A 19,336-nucleotide genomic window follows, 5' to 3' on the forward strand; every position below is an offset into this window, starting at 1 on the left:
AATTCTGGCATGGGATGAGGTGATCAGTGCAGAGATGTGCAGTGCGACGGTCATTGGCTGAACGGAGGGAACGGGCGGGAGTGTGGATGTAGAGGAGGTTAGAGATATAAGGGGCAGTGTAAAGGGAAAGGGCCTTGTAGGTGACAGTGAGGAGTTTAAAGAGGATTCTGAAGGGGAAAGGGAGCCAGTAAGGGCAAGGCAGAGGGGGAGGCAGAGAAAGGGCGGTGTGAGAGAAAGATAAGTCTAGCAGCCGCGTTAAGAACAGAGCGAAGGAGGGGCGAGATGGGAGTGGGGGAGGCCGGTGAGGAGAAGGGTGCAGTAATCGAAATGGGAAATAATGAGAGCATGGATGATGGTTATAGCAGCCTCCTGAGAGAGGAAGGGCCGAACGCGGGCAATATTCCGTAGTTGGAAGCAACAGGATTGGGCAAGAGATTGAATGTGGGGGGGCAAAAGAGAGGGAGGAGTCCAGGGTAACACCCAGGCAGCGGAGTTGGGGAACAGCAGAGATGGTAGTGTTATTAACGGTGATGGAAAGCTCACAGATGGTAGAAGATTTAGAAGGAGGGGAAACAATGAGTTCAGTTTTCACAATGTTGATTTTGAGAAAACGTGAAGACATCCAGGCGGAGATATACGGAGAGGTGGTTGGAAACACGAGAGAGGAGGGAGGGGGGGGGGCCTACACAAAAAATTTTAATGGGCACATGTGGGATACTTTCAGGCAAGGTAAACTACAGGTAATATATTTCTAATCTGGCAAAGCTGTAAATTGGGTGCTGTGGGACTAAAATATTGTTTATGTTAAAAATGTTCTTCAAGAATTAGTTGATTAAACAATTGTCTGAATTTTTATAGGTGCTGTGCTAAACACATATCCACTTTTGAATGCAGGACATTCAAACTGATCCTCAGAGGTTTTACTTAATGCAGAATCACAACAAAAGTAGTTTACATCTGTGTGACATTGTTCTGGATTACAAAACTCCAGACCAAAGTGGTTTCGCCAGTAAAAACATTTAAAAAAAAAATTGTTTACAAATCTGATGTTATTTTTCACAGGACAAATGGGACTTTCTTTCAATATCATAGTTGAGTACATTTATTTTTAATTTATTGGTATTCGAGTAAAAGGAAAAATAAACAAAAATGTCTTAATGCCTTAGCTACATTCACTCATTCTATTCAAACTATAAAATATATCCATATTATAATCTGCAAATTTTGCAGGGATACCAAAAACGTGAACTTTATCAGAGATTTGGTCCGTGTTTTGGCCCATAATGAAAAATTTAAAGTGTTTGTTAATTTTTCATTTTTTTTAAACTGTATGCATTTTTTATGTTTTTAAACAAAATCTTGTTCTACAGAATATGTTAACATGTAATACCATAGATTTGGATGTCACAGAATTGTTATTTAACGCTAGAGGCACTGTGGCAAAGATGATCTAGGCCTTACTATATAAAACGAACACCCTCATGTAAGTCCATGGATGATACTGCATAGCCTCTTCCATGACTGGCTGACTGAAGCTTCCAGTCTCCTGGAACCCCGGCCATTCACAAAATAGAAGCCCTCACTTTTCCCCTCTTCCCTGTTATCTAAAAATCTTTAGCTTTGGGCCTGGGGGCTGTGTCAGTGAAAGTTGGCACCAGAAAGAACTAGAGGATCCCATACATGTCTGGAGAAGAGGATCCAGGGAGCTACATCTGTGTCCCAAATCCCCACCAAGGCTAATGGATAGGGAGAGGGTTTATGCCAAACTTTCCCAAGACATTCCCCAGTTCTACAATAAATCAAACACTTGAGACTGGCTCCACTCGAGACAATACAGACGACTACAGTATACTAATTACATCTATGACTGTAAGTAGTTTATTCTGCAAGAGGTGGCGCTACAAAGTACTGAGTGATGGTGAGCCAAATTTTGCTCAGGCAATATTCACAGTTTTCTAAAAACTGCAATGAAACAGTTATTGTGTTTAATGTTCTACCCTGTAGTGGTCATGTCAAAATCTGTTCACGTAAGACTCAATGAAACATACTAAACCACAGAGTTGCTTAACAAAAAAAAAAAATCAACAGTCATGAATACTTCTAACAAAATGTATTTTAGATTTAGTGGCCTTTTAAAAATAACCTTGCATATGCTTCCTGAAATATAAAATAATGGTTAATTTAAGGAAACAAAGTAAAAACAAGTAACAGTTAAAAAGACAATACATTTCAAGATGAACTACCTTTAAAATGGTCCCATTATATAATACAAAAATAAAATATAAAACCATGGAGTTTATACAGTACCTGTTTCATTAAACGTTTCTTCAAAGATTCCTTTTGGAGACTCTCCCCAACTGACAACTAGAGGAAAAGAAGAAAACATCTATCACATACACTGTATATCCTCTTCCTCCACACTTGTGTTCATTACATTTATGCCAAGTCAATGTTCTGGAAAATCTTTTAAATGGAAATCAAATCATCTCCTTTTAGTGGCTATTCACTTAATTTTTACAAAAATATTCTGCCTTATATATCAGAGGTTCTCACACCAAGATAAAGCAGCCTGATAAGTACTGCAAGAAAACATCTGTGAGACCAAACACATCAGTTTTCAGGTCAGATCCAGGCTGTGTGCAATGCTGTCAAGCTTCATTCAATACTGGAGGGGCCCTCAGAATGCAGGTGACACATACATTGTTTGGAAATAGGTGTGCAGTAAATGGTGAATGAAGAAAATACAATGACCCCTCTCTGTCCTGTCATCGTGTTCATGCATATATACAGCTGGACGGTACTCACCAATCTCACAAGGGCAAAACAAATAATTACACATGGGGCCCTTGTGACCAAACTCTTTATTTAGAGATGTAAAGCATATTCATCATGCTGATAGATCTATGTAGCAACAGTGCTGTGAAATGAACTGGCAGTACAGAAAGAAAAATAGCATAATCTCTCTGAAAGGTCATGGTGCACTTGAAACTTTTCTGAAAATCAACTTAGGTAAAACCGAACGTATGGTCTTTCTCCATACATGTAGCCGATGCATGACATCAAGATCATTCTTGATGGAAAGGAGTTACGACGCCTGTGGATTTTGTATCTTGTCCCTTCCCTCTTTTTTTCTGTTTGCAAGATCAAACAGAATTTAATACTATCTTAATTCAACACCTTTGATTGTAGAGCATTTATTTATTGAAATACAAATTATGCCAGCCAAATGCATTTTATGGTGAGAAGTCAGATACATTTGGGATAGTGATGAAAACTGGAGCACAGTAAAGTTGGTGTAATCCAGAATTGTGAATCATATGTTTCATTTCCTAAACTGCCCTAGAAAAAAACAAAAACGTCATTCAGAATGTATAGGACATAGCACCTTATTCTGTGCACTGGTTATAATAACCAGGAAATGTATAATATTTAGTTGGGTGATCTTTAATTAATCCCTAGCTCCAAATCCTTACCTTTCTTTCTTTAGAACATATTTCCTTACAGTGAAACATACAATAATTATTTATCTAAAATTAAAACCAATCAGTAATCATGACAAGAAAAGCCTTTGTGTTTATAGAGAGCACTGTTCTGCAAAATTCTCAATCCATCCATGACAGGAGAATTAGCAGCTAGACATTAAAATATATATTTGGGAGGACATCTCATTTAAACATAGCATGCAACACATTAGAGCACACATTTGGGGGAGGTTGGACGTGTGTTGCTCACTATTACCCCATCTTCAAAATGACAATATGCAAAAACAGAGTAAAAATAAAAAATCATGTTCAATAACAAAAACTTAAAATCAAGGCTTGATGCATCTTTAATCACAAATAAGTTTAAGATGGGCTAATATAAAGTGGTAAGGAACAACAAGGGTAGTGCCACTGACAGATGTTTGCAATGTCTAATATTCAGAAAAGATTTTATATCGGGTGGGGGTGGGGGGGCAAAATAAGGCTTTATAAATATATTACAATCACTTGTGTTATACGGTTATTTAGCACAGATACAGTCCCAATATTTATGGACTTGACATTGACATAATTCTCATATTTTGGGCTCTGTACACCAGCACAATGAATTTGAAATGAAACAAATAAGATGTGCTTTAACTGCAGACTTTCAGCTTTAATTTGAGGGAATTTACATCCAAATCAGGTGAACAGTGTAGGAATTACAACGGTTTCTATATGTGCCTCCCACTTTTTAAGGGACCAAAAGTAATGGGACAAACTAAACAATCCTACATCAAACTTTCACTTTTTAATACTTTGTTGCAAATCTTTTGCAGTCAATTACAGCCTGAAGTCTGGAACGCATATATATCACCAAACGCTGGGTTTCATCCCTGGTGATGCTCTGCCAGGCCTCTACTGCAAATGTCTTCAGTTCCTGCTTGTTCTTGGGGTATTTTCCCTTCAGTTTTGTCTTCATCAAGTGAAATGCATGCTTAATGGGATTCAGGTCAGGTGATTGACTTGGCCATTGCGTAACATTCAACTTGTTGGCCTTAAAAAACTCTTTGGTTGCTTTTGCAGTATGCTTCGGGTCATTGTCCATCTGTACTGTGAAGCGCCATCCAATGAGTTCTGAAGCATTTGACTGAATAGGAGCAGATAATACTGCCCGAAACACTCGAGAATTCATCCTGCTGATTTTGTCAGCAGTCACATCATCAATAAATACAAGGCAACCAGCTCCATTGGCAGCCATACATGCCCACGCCATGACACTACCACCACCATGCTTCACTGACGAGGTGGTATGTTTTGGATCATGAGCAGTTCCTTTCCTTCTCCATACTCTTCTCTTCTCATCACTCTGGTACAAGCTGATCTTTGTCTCATCTGTTCATAGGATGTTGTTCCAGAACTCTAATGGCTTTTTTAGATGTTGTTTGGCAAACTCTAATCTGGTCTTCCTGTTTTTGTGGCTCACAAATGGTTTACATATTGTGGTGAACCCTCTATATTCACTCTTGTGAAGTCTTCTCTTGATTGTTGACTTTGACACATATACACCTACCTCCTGGAAAGTGTTCTTGATTTGGCCAACTGTTGTGAAGGGGTTTTTCTTCATCAGGGACAAAATTCTTCTGTCATCCATCACAGTTGTTTTCCGTGGTCTTACGGGTCTTTTGGTGTTGCTGAGCACTCCGGTGCATTCTTTTTTAAGAATGTTCCAAACAGTTGATTTGGCCACACCTAATGTTTTTGCTATCTCTCTGATGGGTTTGTTTTGATTTTTCAGCCTAATGATGGCTTGCTTCACTGATAGTGATAGCTCTTTGGATCTCATATTGAGAGTCGACAGCAACAGATTCCAAACGCAAATGTCACACCTAGAATCAATTCCAGAACTTTTACCTGCTTAATTGATGATGAAATAACGAGGGAATAGGTCACACATGTCCATGAAATAGGTTTTAAGTCGATTGTCCCATTACTTTTGGTCCCTTAAAAAGTGGGAGGCACATATAGAAACCGTTGTAATTCCTACACCGTTCACCTGATTTGGATGTAAATACCCTCTAACAAGATGTGCTTTAACTGCAGACTTTCAGCTTTAATTTGTTTCATTTCAAATCCATTGTGGTGGTGTATAGAGCCCAAAATATAACAATTGTGTCGATGTCCCAATATTTATGGACTTGACTGTATGTGTGTGATAGTCTACTATGTATAACTGTATATTTCCATGTCCTGGTACAAGTCATGGCTTCTCTGAATGCAAGATCCATTTCCACAGCTGCTCCCCTCACTGCCACTTTCTGTAGGATTTGTTTAAACAACGGTCTTTGAAATCTGAACGAGATCCTTAATTGCTATCACTGCTGTAAAGACCAACAAATTGTATGTATGTGTACAACTACCTAATTAATATGTATGGTCTTCGTGGACAGTTTCTTATTCTAATCTAATCGCTGTACATGTTGTCAAGCAGTTTATTTTTTACATATACTGTATGGATCACTTTTTTTTTTTTTGGGAGAAGGTGAGGGAACCATCTTGGGCAAGCTCAGTTGCTGTCCTACGTAACCATTCACATTAGTTCCTGCCACATCGGAGCTTATAATCTAAACTATTTAGCACAGACACATATACAGTAGGGTCATTTTTGGTTAGTTACCCTACCAGTAAGTTTTTGGACTGTGGAAGGTAACCACAGCACTTGGAGGAAGCCCAAGCAAACTAGGCTCCACACAGGTAGTGCTCTGCTTGCAATCAAACCCATGACCCCAGTGCTGTGAGGCAGCAATGCTAATCACTGAGCCACTGCGCTACCATGAAGCTTTATATAAATTAATATATACACAGTCATACATACTTTTAGCATAATAACGCTTCTGCCAATAACACACAGGAAGGGTATTATGCTTTAAAATGGTTGAAATGGCTCATATTCTTTATTTCATGCAAAAAAAAAAAAACAACAGTGGCCAACACTTAATTCTGGTAACAGTATAACTCGGGGGGGCCATTGCCCCTAACAGAACACTCTTAAAGTAATGTGTAAAGCAGGAGACTATTATACCAATGCACCGTGCTGGAAGTCAGGTAGCCAATGAGACATACAGGGGTAATATCTTCAGGGTTTATGTTTGCATTGCTTCCATATAGAGAACCCTATTGCTAGCCTGGCCTTTTAAATTCTGGGGTATTAATTGGCTAATGAATCACATTAGTGTCTTCGGATAACAACACAAAGAAAATGGCTTTTGTCCCTTAGCAGATTGTAATCTAAGGCTGCCACTTCCCTACCTTCCCTTCGGTTAGCTATTTTGTTTATACATCCTTATTAAAATTTATAATTGATGGTAGTGCTTTTATATTTTGTACTGCTCTGTGTTATAGTGTTTATACTGTATTGTCAATTTCCTGCCATTGTGGTTTTATCTAGCTTATTATGTTCATAATTTTCTATAAAAATGGGTGTGTGCAGAGCATAAGAACATTGCTGTCATGGGATATTGCTCCAAAACTGGCGTGACACTATAAATGATTGCATTAGAGGCATAGTTTTCTCCTATTAGTAAACTTCCTTACCCAGAATATCACAGTACACAAGATATGGCGCTCATCCAGGAGGTTGCAAAGAAAAAAGAAAACTAGGGCATTGCCTTTGTGAAAGTGTTCATGTGCCAATGGAAACTGATAAAAGGCTAACTGAGCCGACAGGGTGTGTTACTAAAATTCCCTGGGGAGACCATATTAATTAGGAGCGGTTACACAATGATATAAAACACATAGGAACATTTTAAGCTGCTAAATGTAAACTAAAGCAAGGTGCAGGGTAGATTGTACCAATTTGAAAGAAGCTGAACATCTAGTGTACAACAATTATTATTTATTATGATTATTCACCCATTAAATAGTTTAAATGAACAATATTTCAGCACAAAATAACCTACCAGTCCCTCTAGTCAGACAATTATATTAATCATTTGATTGTCCACGTTTTAATCAATTTATCTTAGTATATCCTAGTCATAAGTAGTCCCTTGAGCTGGCAAATTTCCTCCCTATTTTTTTCTTAAATTCTTTTACTAAACAAGATTCTAACAAATCCAATGGGAGACTGTTCCTTGGATCAATTGGCCTTACTATAAAGGTAGAACTGATGTTACCAGTCACTCCAATGACATTCTTAAAGCAGGTCCATTTTCAACAGGACAGATAATCTCCATCAACAACTCTTCAATGAATGCAGTTTATATTCAAACATCTACCGGCGGCCATTAGAAATGCCAGAGAGGGCGAGTAAATCCTAAACAATTAGGGTCCCTAACTAGATCCCTCGTGGTCCTACTGAAATGGAGTATAATTAGGGAAATTTTAGATTTAAGTGGAGAACTCTTTTACTACTGTCTCCTATAGCGTACTCTTCTTATTTTTAGACAAGAAGTTCCAGCACTTCTGTAAAGTGAAAAATGATAAACATTATTTAAAAGGTAACTAAACTACAAAGTAAATCATTGCAAGCTTTTAAGACATAACTTTATGGCTTCCACACACCAACCTTTATTACACTCTGATCTCTTTCTGGTGACTTAACACAGTCTTAACTTTAATGGTTATAACATTTTTGCTGTACTTTAGAATGATGTATATCAATGACTTGGCGGCATTAAAATTACACGTGTAAAAAACACTGCTGGTGTATCACTGTTCAAAAAGATTAATTTTCCCTGTAAACCAGGCTGATAAGGTGTGGAGTACCAGGCACCACTCATTTATAAATGAAAACTGCAGACGAAGCTAAACAAAGGCCAATGTTGCCAAAAATGCAGAGAATCTGCCAATACGCACATTAAGCTTAGCACAGTCCCGTCATACAGGGAGGATTGGGAGGCCTGGACTGTCTAATGTTTTTCTCTCTTGTTTAGGTGTATATTTTTAAATGTCTGGGAGCACGTAAATAATACCTGCACTGCATGGAAAGTTTGCACAATTATCTGTATGCTTACATGGGGATGATGCACATGTACACTCAGATTTCATTCTTAACCTTATATGTAGAACTTGTTGCACAATTGCAGCAATTTTGGACTGTTAGCTTCTATTACAACACTTGTTCTCAAAAAAAAAAAAAAAAAAAAGAAAAAAGAAAAGTGAAATAATTAAACTATAAAATTCTTTATTTATATTATTATTATTATTATATTATTATTATTTATTCTGGCTCAGAAGTCAGTCTCATTCCCAGGGATACCAGCTTTTATTATTATCTCTACATTATTATGAGGCCTTGCCTTGTAGCGTAATATTTTTAACAGGTAACACCTGCCCTTTACATAATGCAGCCGTTTCCCAAATGTATTAAGTAGCCTGACGGGAGCTCTCTGAAATTTTGGGGTCCACTGCAGGGATTGTATTGGCAGGCGGCTCCTAATTGGAAAGGTGCAAACACCCTACAATCAGAAACCTACTTTTCTTTGAATACTGCACTGGACCCTATATTTTAGAATAATTGATTGCTAGTAATCCAGGGAAGTCATGGTGCGCACACTTATTACATAATGATGGGGATCCTAAGGAAGGATTTGTTTGGGGCAAGCAGCATTATGCAAATCACCCTAATAAGGTATAAAGTCTAGAGATGAGCGGGCTCGGATTCGGCTAATCCGAGCCCACCCGAACAGTGCGAATCCGAACGGGATCCGAGCACTGTTCGGATATTTCCGGCGGGCAAAAAAATGAAAACGAGGCTCTGTCGTCCAAGTCTCGGGTCGAATCTCGCGAGGGGTGGGAGGGAGGGCCCAGAACAATTCCATCTTGTACCTCTTTTTTTGGCATTATGTGCTCAAGCTACCTCGGTGCAACCTTTTGGCCTAAAAACAATATTGTGAGGTGTTCAGAATAGACTGGAAATTAGTGGAAATGATTGTTATTGAATGTTATTGAGGTTAATAATAGCGTAGGAGTGAAAATAAATCCGAACCAAAACCTTTCGTCAGGTGTTTTGCAAAACAAATCCGAACCCAAAACCTCAAGCAAATCCGAATCCAAAACACAAAACACCAAAAGTGGCCGGTGCACATCCCTAATAAAGTCCCTTACAATGCTTTTTACAAGGTGCCATAGAATGGCAGGACTTCTCAATCTTGCATCACACTCTGGAGGCGCAGAAGCATGAGTCTGAATTACAGGATTGCAGTCTTGTAGGTAACAAATCATTTCTGCAGACTGGTAAAATCACATACAAAGGCATTGTCAGTGATATCACTGCAAAACTGAATGGAAATAACTGACATGATATGTTTTGCTGGATTAACGTATTGTCCTACTTTGGCAACCCTCTTGCGATGCCTCTGCACTCACACAAGTCTACTGATTGTGAAGTGCACACTTACCAGGAATAATTGATTTGTATGGCCATCTTGCCTTACCTGTTCACCCTATAGCGCACAATACAGACAAACATACCAGGAACACTTCAAAAAGCATTCTCATTGTAGTGATATTTAGTTTATACTAGTGTGAGCAGATCATGTGCACTGGCCTGGAGATTAATGACCCATGCCACTGTACACTTTACAAGTGGTGAGTACGTCCTCACCACCTGTAAAGTGAATCCAAAATGTTTTTTTGTATTTTGTGAAGGGCAGGCGTTTAAAAAAATAATCCATCAAAATATGACAACTAAAAAGCAGAGAAAAGTCGGGGTAATATTAAACAGTGCAACTGACCGTTCATCATCGCAATTTATTTATATAGCGCCACTAATTCCGCAGCGCTGTACAGAGAACTCACTCACATCAGTCCCTGCCTCATTGGAGCTTACAGTCTAAATTCCCTAACATACACGGACACAGACTAGGGTCAATTTTTTTGTTAGCAGCCAATTAACCTACCAGTATGTTTTTGGCCTGTGGGAGGAAATCGGAGCACCCGGAGGAAACTCACGCAAACACGGGGAGAACATACAAACTCCACACAGATAAGGCCATGGCCGGGAATTGAACTCATGACCCCAGCGCTGTGAGGCAGAGCTTTCTACTTTATACAGATGTGGTAAGTGTCAAATTAACGCTGCCATAGTGGACAGTATGAATTCTCTACGCGTTATGTGAAATACCAAACCATAGACAAATTTTACTTGCAATATCTTGATTAACCGCATAGTTTGTTGTTGCATCATTGTAAATATATGTTTTTCTGAAAACCACAGTGCACACTGACTTACGGATGCTGGTGATCATTAAAACAATTTTAAAGTAAATGAATGAATCTGCAGCATATGTGGTGCAAGCAGAAGGAACGGTCAGTCACATGCAGAAAAAAAAAAAAGAATGGTTGTAAAGTGGAGAACTGTTTACTACAGATGCTGCACCAGGTAATGTACAATTATTAAGAAGAAAAAAAAAAAAAAAAAAAAAAAAAAAAAAGAGAGCAGCATGTACTCTTCCTAAATCCAGCATGGGCTGGTTTCCACTATAACAGGGTGTGGCCGGATCACTGAGAAGTACATTTTAAAAATGTATTTTTCATATTGACACCCAATATTAGTCAATGCAGTATGTGTTGTTTGTTACAGGTATTTTTGAGAAAAGAGACTTTTTTGTCTAATATTGTGAAGACAGGATATCTCATGTTAACTAAGCATTTGGTCTGAAGCCAGGAAAGTGTAAAGCTGGGTACACACTACACTGTTTCCGTCCAATAATCGTCTCAAACAGCCGACATACGACCGCGCTCATTCAAAAGTCGGGTCAGTGTGTGCAGTGACACGATGGTCGAAAGTCTGCCCAAATGGACGATTATCGCCTCATTTGGTTGGTCGTACCGTTTAATATTTTCGTTCCAATCTCGTTTCCGCTGTGTAGTGTGTATAAACTTCCGACCGATCCACAACAGGGAGTACGAAATTACAGTCATTGCTCACAACAACATGACTGTAAAAAGTCACTAAAGGGACGTCCGCTTTTCCCTTTATAGTCCTAAACAAGGCTAGTGTGTATGCAGTCCATGGACCGAGCGATCGGAACATCGATCGCATGTAAAACCGCTCAGCATAAAAAGTTGATCGAAATTTCTGTAGTGTGTGTACCCAGCTTTACAATGACCAAAACCATTTTGCTGCTGAACGCACAGCAGGGGGTCTCCTGCCCTGTCCGTGTGTGTATCTCCTGTGTGTCTGTGTTGGAGATAACTGGGAAAATATTCCAATAGTGATGAATACAGATAATTTCTGATAGATAGCAGATTACTGTTTACATCCAATTTCAGATTATGCATTGCTTCCTGTGCTATCACACTGTTGAATTCTTTTCAATGAAAACACTGTTTTCCCCTGTGACAGATGAAATCTAATTAAAAAGCCCTGAACTTGTCCCTGTACAAATTGCAAAATCTCTGATATTTAAGGACAGTTGCAAGTTTTACATTTCCCAGGAAATGATTTTCTCTGACAGTGCCTTTGTTTTTTCTCCATTATTACCAGTACCATTTCTGTTCTTCTATAGGTTGGATACAATTCCCACTGTGGACATTTAAATCTAAAAAAAAATATTTAACAAATGAATTCATTCAGTACAATTGCATTCAGGACAGCATGTAAGAAAGTTTTCATTCATTTGCTTCTGACAAAATTGACATTATCAGGACCACTCAATGAAGAATTTATTTTTCATTTATTATCCTTTATTTATGTAAAGCTTTCATATTAGCATTGCCTAACAGAGAATATTTACTCATCACATCAGTCTCTCCCAATAGAGCGTACAGTCTACACTGTCAACCACAGACACACTAGACTTTAATTGGAAGTTAATTAACCTACCAGATGTGGGACGAAAACAGAGCTCCTGGAGAAACCCACACAAACATGGGGAGAACATACAAACGACACAAAGATGGTGCCCTGGTTTGGCTTCAGCTCTGTGTGGCAGCAGTGCTAACCAGTGTGCCACAGTGCAGTCCCAGAATGCTATTTTATACAAAAAGTATTTTTTGTACAGGCAATTAATTGTATAGGCAATTAATTGTCTCGCATTAGACATAGCTCTAGGATCACCACGTCCCTACTTTTTTGTAGTGCATGACACATAACATGTAAAACACCTCTATATGAACCATATCATACAACATAAGTTATTTACTCATCAGTCTGCTTAATTTCCTGCAGGGATGAAAATGACTGATGTCTGTATACAAAGGAGAGGAGATTAAACAATGTTCTAGTGTCTTAAAAAATACCACTGCACCAATATAGTGTGGGACAGGATAGAAATAGTTATTAATTGTACAAATCTGTATCAAAGCACACAGGTAACTGTATATACAGATGACAATCTCACAAGTAAACATTTAGGGCTTTACTAGGCGATGCCAGAAAGCACTTGTACATATGGTGAATCTGTATTTTAGCTTTAATTTTTCTTTACATTGCTTTAGGTTGGGTAATTCCTGCAGCTGATTGATAGCTTTGTTTCCCATATGCAAAGATAACATGTTATAATGATTCACCTGCTTCTTGTCTAGTTAGAGTGTCAGTACATTTAAAAAGTAAAAAAAAAAAAAAAAAAAAAAAGAGTCGACAATACAAATACCCCATTGTCACTGCTTTATAGTGACAATTTCCTGTTGTCTTGCAGGCACTGATAGATTACAATTTCCTGCACCTTTTATATTATTCTCACTTATCATCAGGTCTTTTATTAAAGGTCCATAAGCTCAGCAATAAGTCAATCTTCTTTATTTGTCCACACAAAAGGCTTTTCTTTCTGGGTACAAAGCATTAATTTCAGACTATTTTTTCGAGGTAACAATATTTTCACCCACAATGTTTGACTAAAGACAGATTCTCTTTGTAGTGATATAGCACAGAGCATGAAATATGGACCAACTCCAGTAATTGCACATGGATTAACATGTCAGACTTCTCATTAATTAATATTACTTACACGCAATGAGCCATGCAGAAGACACAGGGATACCACTCTGTAGCAGTCCCAGAGACTATTGCACATCTACACTACAACATTCTACTATATAGCCTTGTAAAGGGGTAGATATTATTTAAATCCTGCACTTTTCAGATCTAGTCCCTCATGTGCGTAATGTAGGGAAACTAACCTACATAAAGCTGTATTCTGTCTGTCACATCACTAATTGTTTGGGTTGTATTCAGTCCTAAGTAACAAAATATTATATGACATTAGTCGATTCAAAATACTGCAGGTAAACAGATTAGAATTTAGGCTTCATAAAACATGGATGTCAGGATTTTGGCGACTGAGGCGGTTTAACACTTAACACCCAGAATTAATTATCCCTACAAATATTTACAACCATCAGGTCAAGTTGCTTAAAGCAGCCATCAGATTGCCAGGACAACTAGATAATACATACAGGCACCCAGTCTACAGGGAATCCAAAGCCATCCTAGGCCCCCCTGTATTTCTTCTGTCCCGCCGGCAGACACTCCATGCCCGAGTCAGGTCTCTCCCTGCAGATGTGGAGGCACTTGTGGGAGGCAGTCTGGCAGGGAAACAGAACCAATCAGCTGCCCTCTAATTCGTTGCCAGATTGTCACTCACATACGGTACTGCAGAGCTCTTAAGGGAGATAGAAAATCTTCATCCATTTTTGTCAGATTTAGGACTTTCGCCCAATTTATAAATATACCCCTATAAATCTCACAAGACAGACATGATCAAAGTCCCGTAGCCCACTCACTGGCAGCACATGTGGGTACATTTTCTAAGAAGTAGCTGGTGCTAAAGGTTCTTGATTTTTTAGAGAAATTTGTTGAGCCTTGACTTAAAGGGGGAAATTCAATTGACAGCGTTACTTGTGAGAATAATGCGGTCCACGAAATATTACCGTTAGTACGGTAATTTTAACACAGATTTCTGCTCACAGCTCTCAGAGCTTTGAGCAAAAAGCAGCGTTGAAATTACTGTACTAATGGTAATAATGCGCACCATTACCGTATTAATGGTATTAGTGCGGGCAGCGTTATTCTCACGAGTAACGCTATCAATTTTCCCCCCAAAGAGTGACTATCATACAGGTTTGTAAAACAATATGAACAGTTGTTATTGTTTGTTGTTTCTTTTTTGATTGTTTGTTTATGGGCAGTTCTGACTGATTTATTGGATCTACATTATGCACTGTACTCTGTTGTAACTGCCATGTTTGTTACATATTCTGTTACTAAAAACTTAATAAAAACCTTTTAAGTTTTAAAAAAAACCAATATGAACAGAAAGGAATAAACACAATGTATAGCTATACACACATGCAAGCTATTGTACAGATAATAAGCTACAAAACACTGCTCTTCCTTCTGTCATATTCACTTTAGAGGCGAGTGCTAGCCTGTAAGCCAAAGAACCTGTGACCCCTTGAAATCTTGTAGGATAAAAATATACAGGTATATGTATGTCTTATTATTGTCCATTATGTCTTACTGCATAATACCATTCAATAATATTTGTTTTGTTCAGAATTTCAAGGTGCACATAACAGAAATTCATGTGATTACATTAGCTACAAATTCTTCTTAAATTGCAAAACAGCATTGTTATCCTTTATTTATGCAGTGCTGTATTTTGAGTAGATCATAATACAAATTAATTGTGTGGAATGACATAAAACAGGAGTTAAAGATGGTCCTGTCCAAATGTGCTTACAATCTAAGAGGTGTGGGGAACAATGGATATATAAGGTAGTGGAATGACAGTTGTAATTGGTGGTGGGGAAAGTCTGTGTGTAGCTACTGTAAGGTAGAAGTATCATCAGCCACTACTTTTAGAGCAGCTATTGACGACTGCCATTTTTGTGCAGACTAATGGTGTGATATGGTTGGAATGAGGAGAGACAGCGCTGGAGACATGAAAGATGAACTAGTCAATGTAGAAATCTTAAGAGAGTCAATTGCTGGAAACAATCACCCTCCTTCACGATTTATCTTCATCATCATCACCATTTATTTATATAGCACCACTGATTCCGCAGCGCTGTACAGAGAACTCACTCACATAAGTCCCTGCCCCATTGGAGCTTACAGTCTAAATTCCCTAACACACACACACACACACACACACAGGGAGAGAGGGAGAGAGGGACTAGGGTCAATTTTGATAGCAGCCAATTAACCTACTAGTATGTAAAATTAACCTTTTTTTTCTTAATGGGCATACATATGGTTATCTGCCAGCTCAGTGTACCTGTGTGCTCAGTATTTTTCTGTAGCATCATGCTCACTGCTGGACACAGAGCCAGGAAACCTGTTCCCATCTTCTTAGAAGACGTGACGGCGGCTGCTGCAACCGATGAGGCTGCAGAGATCACCAATGGAGTAATAGAGTTGGCAACAACAATGACAGTTCAACTTTCTGAACGTGGTGCTTTACAAAAGATCTTTAAAACTCTCATTTTTCTTTTTATTGTTCGTTTACTATTATACAGATACACAGGTCTTACAGTTGTATCTTTGTAACAGGACAATTTTAAGTTTTCTTACAGGAATTAGATAAAACCAGACTCTGTACTGGTATAGTCTTGTGACAGATTCAGCAAACTAACGACAGGCACCAAGGTCAGTCAGTCTACAGGGCTGAGTTTTATATTATACAGCCTGACCCGCCTCCTGTTTATTTGTACTGCTGCTTAGTACATATCTGGTGTGGCTCTCTAAAAAGGAAATTATTTTTTCTTTTACTACACAGGATCAGCAAATAAACCTCTTGCCCAAGTAAAGGAAAGTAGCATAACAATACTGCAGATAAGGAAAATAAACAAATATAAGTGAAAAAATATACACAACTGATTTGCGGTCCATTCCTGTTTGAAAACGAGTTTAAGTTAACTTTGACTTTTTGCACAGAGATTTTACCTTCTTCAGAACAACAAGCAAATAATTACTTTATAATATTTTATACCATATGGCAGAAATGGCAACGTGTAGTCTTTTATGCAGCTGTGAAAATACAAGCCCCAGCATGGAGGTCCATCATCTGTTCCTTTCATTCACCACAGTGATCTATGAGCCTTATTTTAAGGTCCAAGCCACCATCACTCACTCAGTGTTCTTATTTACCCCGTGGTGTACCCGCACTGTGCGCTGGCCGGTTACATGGGGGTGTAGCAGATGACAGCTTCTTATTTGTAAAGCTGCCAGTCCTCCATGTTGGTAATGGGCATGGAATGTGGAGATAACCTATGTAATCACATCCCAGAGCTAAACTCCCTATCTCGGGCAGAAAAAAGCCCCCTCCCTCTGATAACAAAAAAAAAAACTTGGGTCCATTAGATGGGTCAAATGGTTTTCATCTGCCATCAAAGTCTATGGAACACATCTAGCAGTACAATTAAAGAAATACAAAATGTGGCTATCCTTATGTGGTAAATACAATAAAAGAATAAATAACCACCAAAACTTCATTTAAACATTTCTAATTTTCCTCCTACTGCATGGCTTGGTTTAGCTCCATTTATTAATCATCACATGTGTCACTTTCCATTACATTGCTCAAAGTGCATCTACAAATAAATATACATTCCCGCAGCGAGAAGGTGCAAAATGCATCCCAGTATTAGTAGTATAGGGACAAGACCATATAACTGGGGCTTCAGAGGTAGCAGGAGAAAGATGCCGAGCACCCTCCAACAATGCAGGGAATGCTCCTGTAAGTGCATCCTCTCCACACATACATTTAAATACCCCTCCTGCAAAATGAAATCTAGGGGTAAATGTATCAATCTGCGGGTTCTTCAACACCCGCGTGTTCAGCCTCTTCCGCGATTAAATTTCAAGCGGCGCTGCATTGTAAAGGGTTAACTTCCCTTTACAATGCAGCGACGCTTGAAATTTAATCGCGAAAGAGGCTGAACACGCGGGTGTTGAAGAACCCGCAGATTGATACATTTACCCCCTAGTTTTTGTGCTTGAGTGAAAAAGTAAGCTTGCCCTTGCAAGGAACTCCCTCCATTCATCCAGCTTCTCTCATCAGCTGGTGTAGACTTTTGCAGATGCCACCATCCTGGCCTGCAATCTCATGCACTTCCCATACACGACTAGGCATCATTAAGTAAATGTAGGTGCACAATGTCCTGAAATAACACATGTACTTTGGTTTTACACTTCTGCGGCTTCTAAATGACCCTTAATGATAGACTGCCTAATTTGCTGAGAGGTCACAAACTTCTCAGGAGACCAGTGAGCATGCTTCTCCCAGTACATGAGACACTCACACATTCAGAAACACTCCTAAATAATGATAGCTGGCAAGAAAAAAGCAAATATACATATAAAAGGCAACATATTTTTAAGCTTATATCTGAGCAGATAGCATATAACTAATCTGCAGCAGTGTGACAGGTATGCTTTGTCACACTGATGGAAAATGTAAGTGTGCTTTAAAGTACACATTTACCTGCTCCTTAAACTATATCTCAGTCTGTGGCTTTCCTCTCCTTGCCACATGACATTGCCCGCATACATTAGGACAGATAACTGCTTTCCTCCATTATCAGCACACTCCACTGTGAAATACTCTGTGCTACTGTAAACACAGCAATGATCTGATTGACACCTGGTTGTTCCAGCCCAGCTGACCTTACCCCTGAGGACACAAGTAGAAGCAGTAGAAGAAGATTGACACTTTGACCTCTAATCATAAGCACCTTAAAAATTATAGTATTTACCATTTTTGCTTTGATTTTGATAGGAAGATGCCTTGGCTGTGGCAATCTATTATGTTCAAAGCTTAGCAAAATAAAATACTTTTAAAGCCATTATAGTCTTACTTTGAAAATATATTAAACGGCTTACAGCATGACAGAAGCACCCTTAACCAGAAAATGGAACAATAACTAGCTGCAAAGCCAAATAAAAAAGAGCTTGTTCCTGGGAAAACATGGACAACATATCAGCTCTGCGATCAGAGTAAAGTGTGAGCAGTCCCCTGGCTGGACTTCATTAGAGCTCAGTTATAAATATACCACCCTGAGGCAGAGATGCTTTTCCCACTGATAAGTCTCAGGAAATGAATCTCTCCCTGAACGCTGCCCCTTATCTACTAAACTCCTGGAATTAATACCTGTCTAATAAAAAATTTGATATTAAGTAAGCAAACGTGAACAAGAAAAGTTGATAGCATCAACCATTTAATCTGTTAAAGGCATGGGGATCAGGAGGTCTTATTACCTTATATTTTATCCCTTTGCTTTACACATTTTAATAAAGAGTTTCCATAAAAATCATATCTTTGTTGCTGAAGAGCAAGTGCAGAGCGACATGTCGTTTTTATGTTACTGGAATAAAACCAAAAAAAAAGTTTGTGGCATCCCTGTACATAAACTATGTGAATGCTGTCTGCAAGTTACCATTATAGGAAATGGGACTTATTACTTAAATATCCATACAGGTTATAGAGTATATTATCCAGAATTCTCTAGACATGGGGTTTCTTGGGTAATTGGATGCACCATGCCGAATATCTATTAAACACGAGTACCTGTTGCGTACACACAGAGGAGGCAGGCGATTTGTGGGCGTAACCAATATTCATGAGAATGCAGCCTATTAATTAACTTGGGACCAGTATCTCTATTAGCCATAATGTGCTTCAATGATTTCCTTGAGGTTTTTCCTTTTTATGAATACTAGTTCGGTCCACAAAGTAGTTGTGCACACTGTGTAGATTACAGTTGCTTTTCTTTATATCATCTTTATTAGGAATTATAAAAACCATTGGTGTACAATGTCAACAACCAACATAGGACAATAAAGGTTATTGAATAATAGCTTAATAAAGCCATAAAACACTTTCCACATAATAGTAGTACAATGAGGCAAAACACGTGAAATTGTGATG

General features: G+C 38.6%; 1 protein-coding gene across 1 annotated transcript in view; it reads right to left on the reverse strand.

Moving 5' to 3' along the window:
* NSRP1 (nuclear speckle splicing regulatory protein 1) overlaps positions 1-19,336 on the reverse strand; it is a 38,571-nt gene that overhangs the window by 8,351 nt on the left and 10,884 nt on the right. The window contains exon 3 of the mRNA XM_075196881.1: positions 2,308-2,364. Coding sequence (XP_075052982.1) covers positions 2,308-2,364 — 57 coding nt within the window. The remainder of the gene's footprint in view (positions 1-2,307; positions 2,365-19,336) is intronic.

Source organism: Mixophyes fleayi, chromosome 2 (assembly GCF_038048845.1).
Source record: "Mixophyes fleayi isolate aMixFle1 chromosome 2, aMixFle1.hap1, whole genome shotgun sequence".
Classification (NCBI taxonomy): Eukaryota; Metazoa; Chordata; class Amphibia; order Anura; family Limnodynastidae; genus Mixophyes; species Mixophyes fleayi.